Genomic DNA, 13,607 nt, shown 5'->3' with positions numbered 1-13,607 from the left:
TACACTCAAACTAGCTCTCATTTTAAAAAAACTAACTTTTTCATAAGTATTTAGACTTATATGCACTATGTACCTAACAGTCGTAAAAAATATGACTTGCTAATAATTAATTTGACATTATTTATGGTAAACTATCAGGCAATAAAATTCAAGCGGTGCTTTGTCAAGAAAAAGGTGGATTTCCATAAAACAAGTAATATAATTTAAAACAGCATACTCTCATTTGTATACGAGTATATTCAAATTTAAATGGCTTTACCCTTATGTATTATTTAATAATTATAAATAATTATAGGTCACGTTCAGTCATCCCACGCGTAAACTTTCAAAGGAATGACATTTGCTAATATAAAATAACAATAAAAATATTTATTTACTGAAGCAAGTTTGATATTTACCATGACCTTTAAAGGAAGGTTCTACACACGCGCCTCGTGGGTACTGAGGCCAAATCAGAGGTCGATTGTATTAGGAAAACATAGAGCAGAGTTGCTCAAAGAAAGCTAACATTAGCTCCATAATTATTAGTAGTCGCGTCTCTTTATTTTCATCGCAGTTTCACACTAATAATATACTTTAGAATTTAAATATTTTCTGTAAACATATATATATATATATATATATATACATGTATTAATAAATTATTGTAATCATACATCCATACATTACTTGGCTAGCTATTTCATAATAATTACGCATTTATTCTCAATATATTGAATTACATTTTCTTGAACTTTTTGTAATCATAAACATAGGGGTAGAATTTAATCTAGGTAAAGAAAAACAATATATGAAAATTCAGTAAAATAATAAGTGAGAGTTTAATGGGGGTGTCGAGTCAAGTCACGCTTCGTTTCGAATTGGGCCTGCTCGCAACGGGGAATATACCATACACCCTTAGAAGATCGGTGTGAAATAGTAGAACTCGAATACTACTACTGTGCTTCATGCAAGGAAGAGCCGGAGGCACATTTTCTTTTCCTCACCCTCCCCAGCCCATTTCTTTATTCCCGTCGTCAATCCTTTTAGTATCCCTTATCCCTGTAAGGCGGGCAACGCATTTCAAGACGTCTTTCTTACCTCAAATATATAGCGTATACGCTTACAAACCATCAGCTCTGTGCCCTCTCCCGCATAAAAAAGTGTGTATTAATTTTCAAAAACACAAATAAAATTAGCTAATTCAATGTAAACAAAGTAAGGCAGAAAATCCGATAACTGATTTTTTTTTTTTATAATATTACTTACTCCGCCCAAACCCGCCCAAAATTACTCCATAGGGCGGCAACAAAATTCATAGGGCGTCTTGAATACTAGGATAACAGAAAAAGTAAGGATCATTTCCAATTCTGATAAAGCATATACATTACTACTACATATTATATCGTACAATAAATGTCTACAGAGCATGCGTGAATATCTTTAGCCATAACTACACGTTTATAGGATTTTTTAATGAATTCATTGTACCTATGATTTAAAACTATTTAAATCATAAGTACAATGCTTGTAGTGATGATGATGATAATAGTTTTAAATCATAGGTTATCAATCGTTTTATTTCATTCTTCCTGTAGATTTAAAATTAAATCTTTCAGTAGATACCACAATTGAAATACATATCAAGTTTCGAATTACGTATTAATTTTTGTAAAATCAACTTGATATTCCTCAACAAATTTTTCCTCTGCGTACTACGCGTTACATACAGAAGTGAAGGTTTTAATTATCATCGCTGACGTCATGAAACTGTATATTATATTCTACATCGAGCACATTTCACAACGAGATGGGGATGGGGTATTGAGGTTTGGGAGTACAGCGTAGGTCATGACGCGGCGCCAATGACGTCACTTCGCGGGTGGAGGGTGCGACAACCTACTGGGGTAGCTGCCCCCCAGTGAAAGTCGGCGTCAGTACGGTTTTAGACGAGATTCAGACTGCACGTTATAACACTAAAAGTATCTACGTACGTTCAGTATATAACCTAAAAACTTTATGCTACTACAATTTTCGCAGTTCACCCACGGTTTAACCCTCTACATTCGGTTTAACTGAAAATTAATGTGTTTTTTCGTATTAAAATGTCAGATTTCCTATTTATTTATCGAAATAGGTTGTTTAAGTGTTGTTGTGTCTAATAAATTTATGCGTAGAAATACAAAACGTTTTAGTATTAGGTACCTACTTTGCAAGTTAGATAAACTGAATTGCTGAAAAGTATTTAGCTTCTTTTAACACAAAAATTCCTTGAAATGATTAAATTAAACTGTACCTACAAGTACAGCTCCTGTTATCCATGAATTTTATTTACAATCTAATTTCAGTGGCGATGCACGAAAGCTGCTAAAAATAGCCGGGGTTCGCGCGCTCACGTCGCCCGCAACCGGCACCCATTTTTACTACTCATACTATTTCTGTCTAAAAAGTATTAACAATTTGTATGAAAACAAATTACATGGACTCCTTCCCAGACAATGAAAAAAGTTCGCAAAAAACGAATAGTCGCAAAGCGACAGTGAATCTAGTGTTGTTTTAGTGCTTTCTTCGTCTGTACTTCTTCATTAACAGGGAATACATGTAAAGTAAGTAAACATTTATTTTCAACGCTTGCGAATTACTGATAATGCAGAATTATTATCATTTCTCCTTGACATACTTCCCTTTTTGGTTTGGAGTAGTGATCTCAAAGTGTCAATGGCCACTGACGTGAGAGTCACAAATAGTCCAGTGAACCATGTCCTAGATAATTTAACACTAGTTGAAGGAATTAAAGAATAATGTCTTAGCTTGTACTTAAGGACCAATATAAAGGAATACTCCTCAGAAGTGATGAACAAAAAAAAAATGTAGAAGACATATTACTTTACTTAATAGTTGAATGATCATATAAAACCCAGATACGCTTATTTTAAAAATTGACGACCCCAAAAAGAAAGGAGGTTCAAAATTCGGTTATTTTTTTTTCCTTGTTTAATCGCTTTTCTTGTTTTAACATCTTACAAATACTATAACGACTACTACTACTATAAATGCGAAATTTTGTGAGGATGGATGTATGTGTATGTATGTTTGCTACTCTTTCACGCATAAATTATTGAACCGATTGCAATGAAATTTGTTACGTAGATAGCTGGACAATTGGAATAACACATAGGCATCTTTTTATCCCGATACCTATGGGATACAGACTAACGCGGGTGAAACCGCGAGGCGCAGCTAGTATAGATGTAAATTTCACAAATTAAGATTTGTTTATAAATAGCACGTAATCTAAATAGAAACAAATTTGAATGGGATGTCTTGTATTAGAGTAACTCGTACTTTTATTTTAATGTCTAGAGTAAACTTTTTGTAGTTAGTCAATTAATAGTTATTATTTGTGGATAGTAAAACAAAGATGAGTCTTGACTAGATGCAGTTAAGACAAAGTAGAAAACTTTAAATATACTTTGTTAAATAAAACCATTGCAAAAAAGCAAAAAAGTTAGTGGTACATTATAAGTTTTATTCTATTTTTATGCCTCCCATGTTCTTTTATTTTGCTCCTTATTGATTTGATGAATAATAAGGTAGGGGGTATTTAGGCCAAATTTGTAACCTTCTTTAATACAAAGTGCTATTTTTTTAAATATTTATTAACTCATTCAATAACAATATTATAATTTATAACAGAAAAAACAATAATTATGCAATATAGTAACTTTGTTCTAATATTTTATAAATGATCTAAGTGAATAACAATTATACTGACCACAGGTCATTATGAAAATAAAAGTCATATTGGATATTTTATACCTCTTACAATACGGTTTTTAATTATATTTTAAATAATTAACAAGTGATACTAATTATTCCTATAAGGCACAGATGTGAATTCTCAAAAGTTGTTTTAACTTTGGAATTATGAACCAGCTTCATGTAACAATAGTATTAAAAAATACAATTTATTATGCAACCTTCATTAACACTTCACTACCTTTCTTCGTGAACAAATATTAGATATGTCTCAGTAAACATTTTTATTTTCAATTTTCTATTAATAAATACTTAAAATTAAATAACAAACATATTCGATATACCATAGGTACCTTGAAATATACCAAGGTGCAGGCAATAGTTTATAAAATAAGTGAAGGTTTAACAATAAACAGGAACTTTAAATCACACATGAGCATGGCCCGGAAGTGGTGTGTGGTTTATGAACCCTAAAGACAATCTTGTTTATAATAAAGCAAAAAGATTATTGTATGTACTATTGGTTGGTTCACTTTCATTGCACCCTTCTCCCGAAAGTAAAATCTTAATAAATCTATACAGATAAATATATTACTGTAATCATAATATAAAGTCAAAATTTGTGCTACCAAACAAAAGCTGAAATATTAATAAAATGACTAGGATCTAATTATTATCAGTAAGTACACTTATATTTGATACTTAAGTTTGACTTATTTGTTATACTTATTGGAAGACATTAATTGAATACATAAATAACAAAGTAAAAGTTCTAAAAATTATTGAAAAATATTTCATGGCTCATATTCATTTAAAAGAACATTATAATATTGTCAGTCATTTCTTGTGCAAATTATCGCTTTTATCACTGTTTTACTAGTGGATCTAAATATTCAACTATCATAGGCCATATTTCATCTGATGTCTTACCTTCAAAATCTTTAATAATTCCTTTTGTCTTATAAAAGTCTATAACAGGTTTAGTCATATTCTCATAAATTTCCAAGCGTTTCTTAACAGCATCTGGTTTGTCATCTGGCCTTTGTATCAAATCTTCTCCAGTCACATCATCTTTGCCCATCACTTTAGGTGTGTTAAAGCCGATATTGTAGACTCGACCAGATGCCAAATGAACCCATCTATTCTTAACCCTGTCAATAATCACATCAAAGGGCACAACCAGATTGAGGACTATGTCTACAGGCTGCACTTTCCATAATGCATTAGCTTGAGCCACTGTTCTCGGAAATCCATCCAGAAGCCATGACCTGTTTTCAACTTTCTTAAGTTCTGACTCCATAAATTTAATCATCACCTCATCAGGAACCAGCCGTCCATTGTCTAAGTAACCTTTAACATCTTTTCCTAGTTCAGTTTGTTTCACAATATGGTCTCGCAATTTGTCCCCGCTAGAAACATGTTCAAATCCATATTTCTTCACTATTCTGGAGGATATTGTCCCCTTCCCCGATGCAGGAGCGCCTAATATTAAAGTTTTTAATATTTTTGTTTTCAACTGCATTGTCATATGACCTTTGTCGAATTTGTACTTTGATACTGCGCGATAAATAAAAAACGACACCCTTTTAGTTCGACGCAAATATTTATCTCGTCTATTTATACTTAATCTTATCAACCAACGTAAAACTTGAATATTTTTTCGTTATAATGTATGTATGTACATGAAACATGTACCTACCTAAAATTTTACAATTTAATACACAAGTATGATACAAGTATACATTTATAAATTAGTTCTCGTTACATGGATTATTATATAATTGGAAAATCCATACTAACTTCACATATATCTGTATAAAATTTTACAAAAGGGAGCTTTGCTGAACAGATTAACACCCTTGTTTTGATTTTTGGTTTGGAATTTGGACTTTGACTATAATATGACAGTTGACGCTGACAGTTTTAGTAGATGTCACATTTAAATAAAATGGATGCGTTCATTCAAAATTTATTTTCGTCAAAAGTGTCTAAAATAAAATATATATAAGAGAAAGATTGTTTAGTTCGTACTATAAATCCTGAAGATTAAATAGGTTTTCGAAATTGTTAATTTAAGGACTACTGATTTTTTTTTTCAGAATGGCGCTTGTTATGTTACCCTGTGACCTTCCGTGGTGGACTTCCGTTCAACGTCACTTGAAACATTTGCTCGTAGCTTCATCCCCCGCAAAACTAACGGCCAGTATGCTCAAGATTCACGATATGTGCAAGTTGGTATATTTTATGTATTATTACTACTACTAACATTATAAATCCAAATGTAGATAACTCTGTCTGTTTGTCCCTCACGTCTACTACTCGTTTTTCTTAATTAACGTCTTTTCGACAGTATAGCGGGGTGTGGGCCACATCAGAAAACGATGGTTCTCCTTTTTTATCAACTATCGGAAAATACAAAAAAAAGTGTAATAAATCATTAAATTTTCAGTATTTATTCCCACATGTTCGTGCTCTGGCCTTCGTTTTCCTTTTTACTATTACGTTATAAGACATTCGAAGATCCGCCATCCTAGGAAAAATAACCAATTTTTTATGTTATCATCTTTCGGTCGAATAGGTGTCATAATACCTTCATTAACGTTCATACACTTAATTTTAAATCACCTTTCAATTTTAACAAATTTGATCAGAAAATGATTTTGATAAATAATGTTTTTTTTTCATTAATGTATTTAAATTAAAAAAGCAGTGGTGGCTCAGTGGCGAGAACCTCGGACTTCAAAAATCGATAAGTCGGGATTCGAGACCGGGCGAGCGTGCAGGAAATAAATAGATTTTTCAATTTATCTGCACATGTGGATAACATCGCCACTGCTTAAAAACGGTGAAGGAAAACATCGTGAGGAAACCGGCATGTCCAAGAATCAAAAAGTTCGACGACATGTGACATCTGCCAACCCGCACTTGGCCAGCGTGGTGGATTATGGCCTGAACCCTCATAGGAGGCCTGTGTCCCAGCAGTGGGAACATATATGGGCTGATGATGATGTATTTAAATTCAGTTATTTAATACACGATCTACTATGTATTTCAATTGTTTGAATCATAATTATGATTGATTTGTACTATATGTTTGTAAATACAAGATCTTCTTTTTATTCTAAATGGTTTGAATCATAATTATTGTTCAATAATGATGATTGATTGATATGATTCCAGACATGTAAATGCTACATGATCTTGGTAGAGTTATCGTAACTATTGACAAATATTTCGTCGCCTATTATAATATCAGTTACTCAGTCACCTGAATACAAAAACTCACAAGTGTAGGACGACAAACCCCCCCTTTTTTTTCCAAATAACGTTCGCTCGCATTCACACCAATACGAAAGCACATAAGTGTAGAACAACATTTGGATTGTTTTCCATACATAAGCGCAAACTCTCATACACCATACGAAGTATGTATGTTCAATAGTCGTTCAACTACTAAGCTCGATAGCTAGTTGTAGCGGCTTAAAATTTAATGAAGTTATCATTATATTTTACAGCATTGGAATAGATCCTGATGACGACATCAAAGATCCCGACCTTTTAAAATGTTTGGAGCAATTTTTAGATCAAGAATTGGATGATGAGGAACGCAGGAATTTTTTGGATAACACAATAAGAATTATGGTGAATAGAGCACTGCATCTTAAGAAGTGGCGTCCACCGAAAGGACTTATGTTTAGTCTACAACAACAAAGTACGTTCCGATTATATACTTTCAGATTAAAATGTTCATAGTATGTTGCCTATACGCGTATACGTAAAAGACGATAAATTCAAATTTCTGTATTATAATTTCAGGTGATGTTACAGAGCTCGATTATAATTTTCTGTCCTCTCTTATCGCTCACGCCTTTTTTTCAACGTTTCCGAAAAGAACGCTCAAAACACATCCAACGTTACAAGACTTCAATTTTACGCATTTTTTTAAGAATTTACACAGGTACGATTTTTAAAAGGTACGGTTAATTGCGTGCTAAGAACAAATATTCAAATGATTGTGTAATTAATTCACTGCATTGCAGAAAATCTCAACGGAGTAAATTAAAAAGCCTATTACACTATTTTGAATGGCTCGATAAAAATTCCAATGAGGGGTCTATTAAACTAAGTAGACAGGTAAAGTTGGTATTTTCTTTTTTAATAAAATTTCAATAACTATGTAATGTTTAGTAAAATGTTATGTTAATATTTGAATTTTCAGGTAATGACTTCAAAACAGTGGTTAACTATAGAAGACTGGTTGGAGTGCACGCTTCCATTATGCAAGCTCATGATAAGACATGAAGGTAGACCTGAGAGATGTGAAAGCGACGATGCGATCAGAATATGCTTTGCGTCCAGCAGAATAGGCGGAGATGTGCTCGTGGATGGTGAATCCCAGGTTAATAATTATTTGAACTATATATTTATTTTTTACGTAATTATAGAACATACAAAGAATTATTTTTATTAATAATTTCAGGAATCATTATCGATGTTCATGATGCCTGAACTCCTGCCAGCGATGCTGTCCGTAGAAGCGTTAGAAGACAACGAAGTTTTAAAAATAGAGGGTGTTAGAATGTTTAGTCGTATAAGTGACAAAAAGTCAAAATCTAACGTAGAATTACTTAATAAACCCAAAACGGTAAAATTTTATAAATCGCCTGAATAAATATTCATCTGTGTATATCATACACAGGTGAATATTTCATTCAGTTATTATTTTAGGTTACTGTCTGTTTAATGGACGCAGAAGATTATAGTGCTCTTCCTTTAGGACAATGGGAAGAAGACAACGTTTTAAGAGAATTGAATAAAAGCCTTTTAGCCTTTCAACAATCTCCGACGAAGTGTCGTGACAATCAGAAACATGAACGAAGATTATCACCAATCGGTATAAGCATTTTAAATATTTTATTTAAATATCTACTGCGAAACCACAAATATAAAACTTGTATTGACATATTATTACATTTTTAGGAGAATCCTTTAGTCACACACCACCAGAAGTAGAGGCAACAGTAATGATAAAACAAGCGTCTTCCTGCAGTACAATAAATAGTATTAATAGTAGAAGTCCGTCTCCGCAAAATTACTGCGCAGCAACATTGAATCTAAACGATCCAAGTTAGTGCACTTTAAATCTACTCAAATTAACATACGATCAACATTCAGTATGTATAAATATAGATACATTTTTAGGTGTTGAATTACAAAAGAAGAAATGTTGGTTGTCTCCTGACACCGAAACATTAAACAACCGACGAGGCAGATTTATAGTGCTTGGGTCTTCAGGAGAATGTTTGCCTGTAACTAGGACTTCCGGACTTCCTACTGCTGAAACTCAGGAGGATAGCCTCTATTCGAGTTGTAACTCAAGCGATGATGAATATCACAGTGCCAACAACAGCTTTGATGATGGTAATTATTTTATTTGCTATATAATTATTTATTTAATTGTACAAATCATGTTATTATAAAAAAACCACAGGTGGAAGTGAGGATGAAGGACGAGGAGAAAGTGGCAGGCCGAATTCGTTCCAATATTCAAAGGAATTGTCCACCGAAGAGAGAAGATTAAGTTTTGCTTCCCGTCTTCGAGAAGCACTTAAAAGAGAGGCTGAAAACTCCTGCACCACCAGTACTACGGGGGATTGGTCCACCGACAGTTCTAGTTATGCAGTTGGCGTTAGTATTTCCGGCGCTGGTGTTAATGATAACGATATTAGGTGAACATTTTAACTTAAATTTATATAAATCGAAAATGGATCTTGTTACAACCATATACAACATAGATTGCAACAAAATAAAGCATTTACTTATTTTTTCAATAACAGGGTAAAACGTGGTGGCTCTGTCGGCTTTGTATTAACTGAAGAAGAAACTTTAGAAAATGGTAATAAGCCAATACGACGTTTACTATCTAGGAAAGAAACTGGCAATAGTTCTAAATACAGTTTTAGTACAGAATACACGTAAGTTCCATAGCAAAACCAGCGAACTCAAGGTGAAACAATAAATATGCGACGTAAATACTTACGGAATTTTTTCGTTTACAGATCTGAATTAGAAGAAGTTTACGAACAATTTAATCAATGGTTAAATGACCCTATTACAAATAACGAATCTGCCGAAAATAAAAACCGTGAATTAGACTCGAGGGATTTAGCAGTTATTCGGTATGTTACGCAATCAATCTGAAACATGTTCACATACATTACTCTTATTGCAAAAACGATAAACTAGAATATTTATTTACTAGGTTTGCTGGATCACTACTGAAGCGAACGCTAAGTGAATCAATGGCGAGTGGTGCTGCTGGAGTAGGAGCTGCAGGAGCTGAAGCAGCGGAATTATACGGAAGAGACACTCGGGAAAGGATAGCCCCTCGGAGACTAGCCCTGGCAGCACGATCTTTGTCACTAGAGCTGGCGCGACATCGACATCGTCTTGCTGCACATTTGGTAATATCTTCTTTTATCATCTCATATATAAGCACGTATTCTCTCTTATGGCACTAACTTGTAAACTAATTTGTAGTCAAATAGTTATCTTAAAGCAATGTACATATGTGCTTGCTTCTCTATGTTAAACTAGGAATCTGAATGCTTTAATGTATATATATAGTGTCGACGTTTTAGACACGGTATTTACGTGAAACGCTTACGTATCACTTTGGTCACTAGACAAATGACCTGTACCTATCTCTATCACAACCATCGAATTTGATAGATTCTGATATTTTGACAGAGACGTAAAGTAAAAGAATCGATACCAGAGGAGATAATACAGAATAAGGAAATGGAAAATGCAATTACACAGACAGACTTAAATAGTAATTGCTCAAGATCTTTTAGTTCCTCAACAGAGACGACTGCTACTCAAATATCAAATCCTAGTGTTAGAAAGAAAAAACTCAATTGGGTAGTAAACATGATTGTCGAAACAATAGAAGAAACAGTCGAATGTGAACCTGTTACGATTAAAATAAAGAAACCGAAGGTCAGACTTGCTAGTGTCTGTCGCTAATTAATTCTTAAATTTATTTTAAACACTACCTACTAACGCATTGTTTACGTAACATTAAAACTGCACATAGCTCAGAATATACGCCAGACCATTTCACATTTACATTTTTATTAGCTAATGATAAATCAATCCACGTATTCGTAATTCATTGCAATACTATTTGATAAATTAGCAACATAAATAATGAATTGTTTACTGTATCTTACTCTTCCTATCATGAGTAGTAAAAAATTACTAATATGAAACGTCAATAAGAAAAAATATAATAACACATTTTCTTTTCCTATCCAGTTGCGCTTCAATATATTTCAATTCAGTTGATTAGGAAAGCGCCTACCACTTCTTTCTTTCACTTCAAAATTAATTTTTATAACAATTCCTTGTGCATGAACTAAAAATTATTTTTTAACAAATCTTATCTTCTAAATGAGTAATAAAGAGAAATTGAATGATTTCAAAACAATGAATTCAATAATTAGGGCACAAAAAATTGAGTGTGTTATTATGTATTGTTATCGTTAATTCACAATAAATGCGCTATGTTAAACCGATTTTATATACTTTACCCATAAAATTTGAAAGTAGACAACTGTAAATATATTCACATAAAATAAATTTACGTACATTTTAGTTGAACGAGTTGGCTAACAAAATAGTATCCGGTGGATCATGCAAGCCGGTAGCGACTGGGAACTGGGGGTGTGGGCGGCGACAGCGCGGCCATCCCCAGTTGAAGCTGTTGCTACAATGGATGGCGGCTAGCGTCGCAGGAGTTCCCGCAGTTTTCTATTACACCTTTGGAAATGAGAAATTGTTTAAGGTAAACAGCATATTTATTATGAAAATCTAGGATGCACTATAATCAAATATCTCATATTTAATACGATGTCTTTACTTCCCAGCTGGATACATTAGTTAGGGTGCTAGTCGACCGGAAGTGGACAGTTGGACAACTTGCCCGGGCCGTCCTCAAATTTTCGCGGCAATTTCTCCATGAACATCATGTAATACCGGACAACCATACACTTTTTGACGAACTTATTGGTATCGAAAAGATACCGGATGATTTCTAAAGATGTTTATAAAAATATTTATCGCTCCAAATTAATCACATTAAGACACAAAACAGCCATATTTAGATAAATAATAATTTTGGATGTGTTTGCATGTAAAATATAAAATAAATTAATTATTTCATTTAAATTTAATGCGATTTATATGTATGATATTATGGTAAATATTGTAGTATGAATTAAAAAGAAATATTTAAAAAAAAGTTCTGTTACCGCAACGTGCGTAAACCTACAGTACCTACTGTGTCAAGTATTTAATACCTATTTAATAAATTGTGAAGTAGAAAAGCGATAGGACATTTATGGAAATGCATAATGTGGTAATTCCATGTCAATATTTTGGATTTATCTGTTTATGGTTTCGATGCATTTATGAATATTAACGCCATTACACCAATACATATAATTTAATAATAAATATTGGTTTTTGCAAACATAAATTAAAGGTACATGATATTAAACTATTGCATATTGTTAGCGTGTTCGTGCAAGTTATAGATAATAATACTTGTACTTATACTCGGAAGCAATATTAAGTTTACCTCAAACTTAAGATATTTTTATACAAATAATAAATAGGTATATGAACTTAAATGATAGTACATACATATGTAAAATATCGTCATTGCAGTGCACGATAAATACTTTTGTAGCACATTTATAAGGAATTTAAAGTCCTAACTGTTTATCGCAATTATTGAAAAATAATTGAACAACAGTTGTTAATCTGTAATACTTACCAAATTAAAGTTTGCGTGCACAGGTTTTTTAAATAAACAAGGTATATAAACCGAGGAACGATAATTATGAATACAAATGTACAGACTTCATATAAGGTCTTCCATAGCATGGTTCTCAATGTGTCCAAACTTTAATAATTTTATGTAATCATTTGTAATACAATGCAGAATAAATCAATGCATATAAACATTTTTATTTAACCCAGTTCCTTTATTATTATCTGATATCACTACTCAATGTATACATTTAAATTCAACACTGTACTCTTACCTCGATTGCACTTCCAATGTTATGTACCAAATATATAAAACTTTATAAGCATTATATTAATTGGAATTTAAACTTACCACTTCATAACATTTAAAGCTTTTCAAGCCAAGTGGATTTCATCCTGTAAAGAGCAGGTTCATTTTTTTCACATTTATTTGGATAGAAATTCTAAACGATTCTTAGATGTTAAAAATAAAGTTAAAACGAGACCAATTTTCATATTTTACACCTTTTACGTTACTATTTTTGTACTGGTGGCCTACCATGACTTTTTAGAGCAGGAGTAATTCCAATAATACCTGTATTAGCTCAATTCTTAATTTGCAATCATTTTGTTGCCTTTTTTTATTCAATACTTCATAATATGGTGAATCTCCATCGTTTTAGGAACGCAATATTACTACATTAATTTATAAATTAGTTTACTAAGGCAATTGTTTACACAGTTACTGAATAATTAGTAATAATAAAGTATATTTTATTTTTACTTTTTTTGAATAATTGATTTTAATAATCAAAAATACACAAAAATGGTTTCTCTTTAAAAAACGTGCATATGAAGATAAAAATAAAACAATCATAAGTATATTCAATGTTTATTAGATATGAAATGAAACTAAATTTAATTGATTGGAGTTGTTTTATCATTCGGATTTAGTTTTATCTGAGAAGAAACAAAACTATGTTTAAAATTAATGTAACATTAATTGGATGTAAGTTACTTGCAATGGACACGTTTTAAGTATAGACGTTAAT

General features: G+C 32.3%; 2 protein-coding genes across 4 annotated transcripts; one reads left to right on the top strand and one right to left on the bottom strand.

The window, feature by feature from the left end:
* Positions 1–1,825: 1,825 nt before the first annotated feature.
* Positions 1,826–12,915, top strand: LOC119830360. 3 transcript variants are annotated; one of them, XM_038353345.1, is made up of 18 exons: positions 1,826–1,969; positions 2,328–2,585; positions 5,838–5,969; positions 7,254–7,450; positions 7,555–7,696; positions 7,779–7,872; positions 7,958–8,137; positions 8,219–8,383; positions 8,467–8,632; positions 8,719–8,865; positions 8,941–9,159; positions 9,230–9,467; positions 9,576–9,713; positions 9,798–9,917; positions 10,001–10,202; positions 10,489–10,740; positions 11,399–11,587; positions 11,670–12,915. In XM_038353345.1, the coding sequence occupies exons 3-18, from the start codon at positions 5,839–5,841 to the stop codon at positions 11,838–11,840; spliced, it is 2,751 nt and encodes a 916-aa protein (XP_038209273.1). In that variant the 5' UTR covers positions 1,826–1,969; positions 2,328–2,585; position 5,838; the 3' UTR covers positions 11,841–12,915. The 3 variants fall into 3 exon arrangements, with proteins under 3 accessions (XP_038209273.1, XP_038209275.1, XP_038209274.1); XM_038353346.1 differs by lacking the exon at positions 1,826–1,969 and adding an exon at positions 2,069–2,086; XM_038353347.1 differs by lacking the exon at positions 10,489–10,740.
* LOC119830367 (GTP:AMP phosphotransferase AK3, mitochondrial-like) lies at positions 4,168–5,621 on the bottom strand. The gene has a single exon (XM_038353358.1). It carries the CDS (start codon positions 5,264–5,266, stop codon positions 4,604–4,606), a length of 663 nt encoding a protein of 220 aa, XP_038209286.1. The 5' UTR covers positions 5,267–5,621; the 3' UTR covers positions 4,168–4,603.
* Positions 12,916–13,607: the final 692 nt, after the last annotated feature.

The sequence above is a fragment of the Zerene cesonia genome, chromosome 11 (assembly GCF_012273895.1).
Source record: "Zerene cesonia ecotype Mississippi chromosome 11, Zerene_cesonia_1.1, whole genome shotgun sequence".
NCBI lineage: Eukaryota > Metazoa > Arthropoda > Insecta > Lepidoptera > Pieridae > Zerene > Zerene cesonia.
The sequence above is the reverse complement of the archived record's forward strand: the minus strand, read 5'-3'. Positions and strand labels throughout refer to the sequence as shown.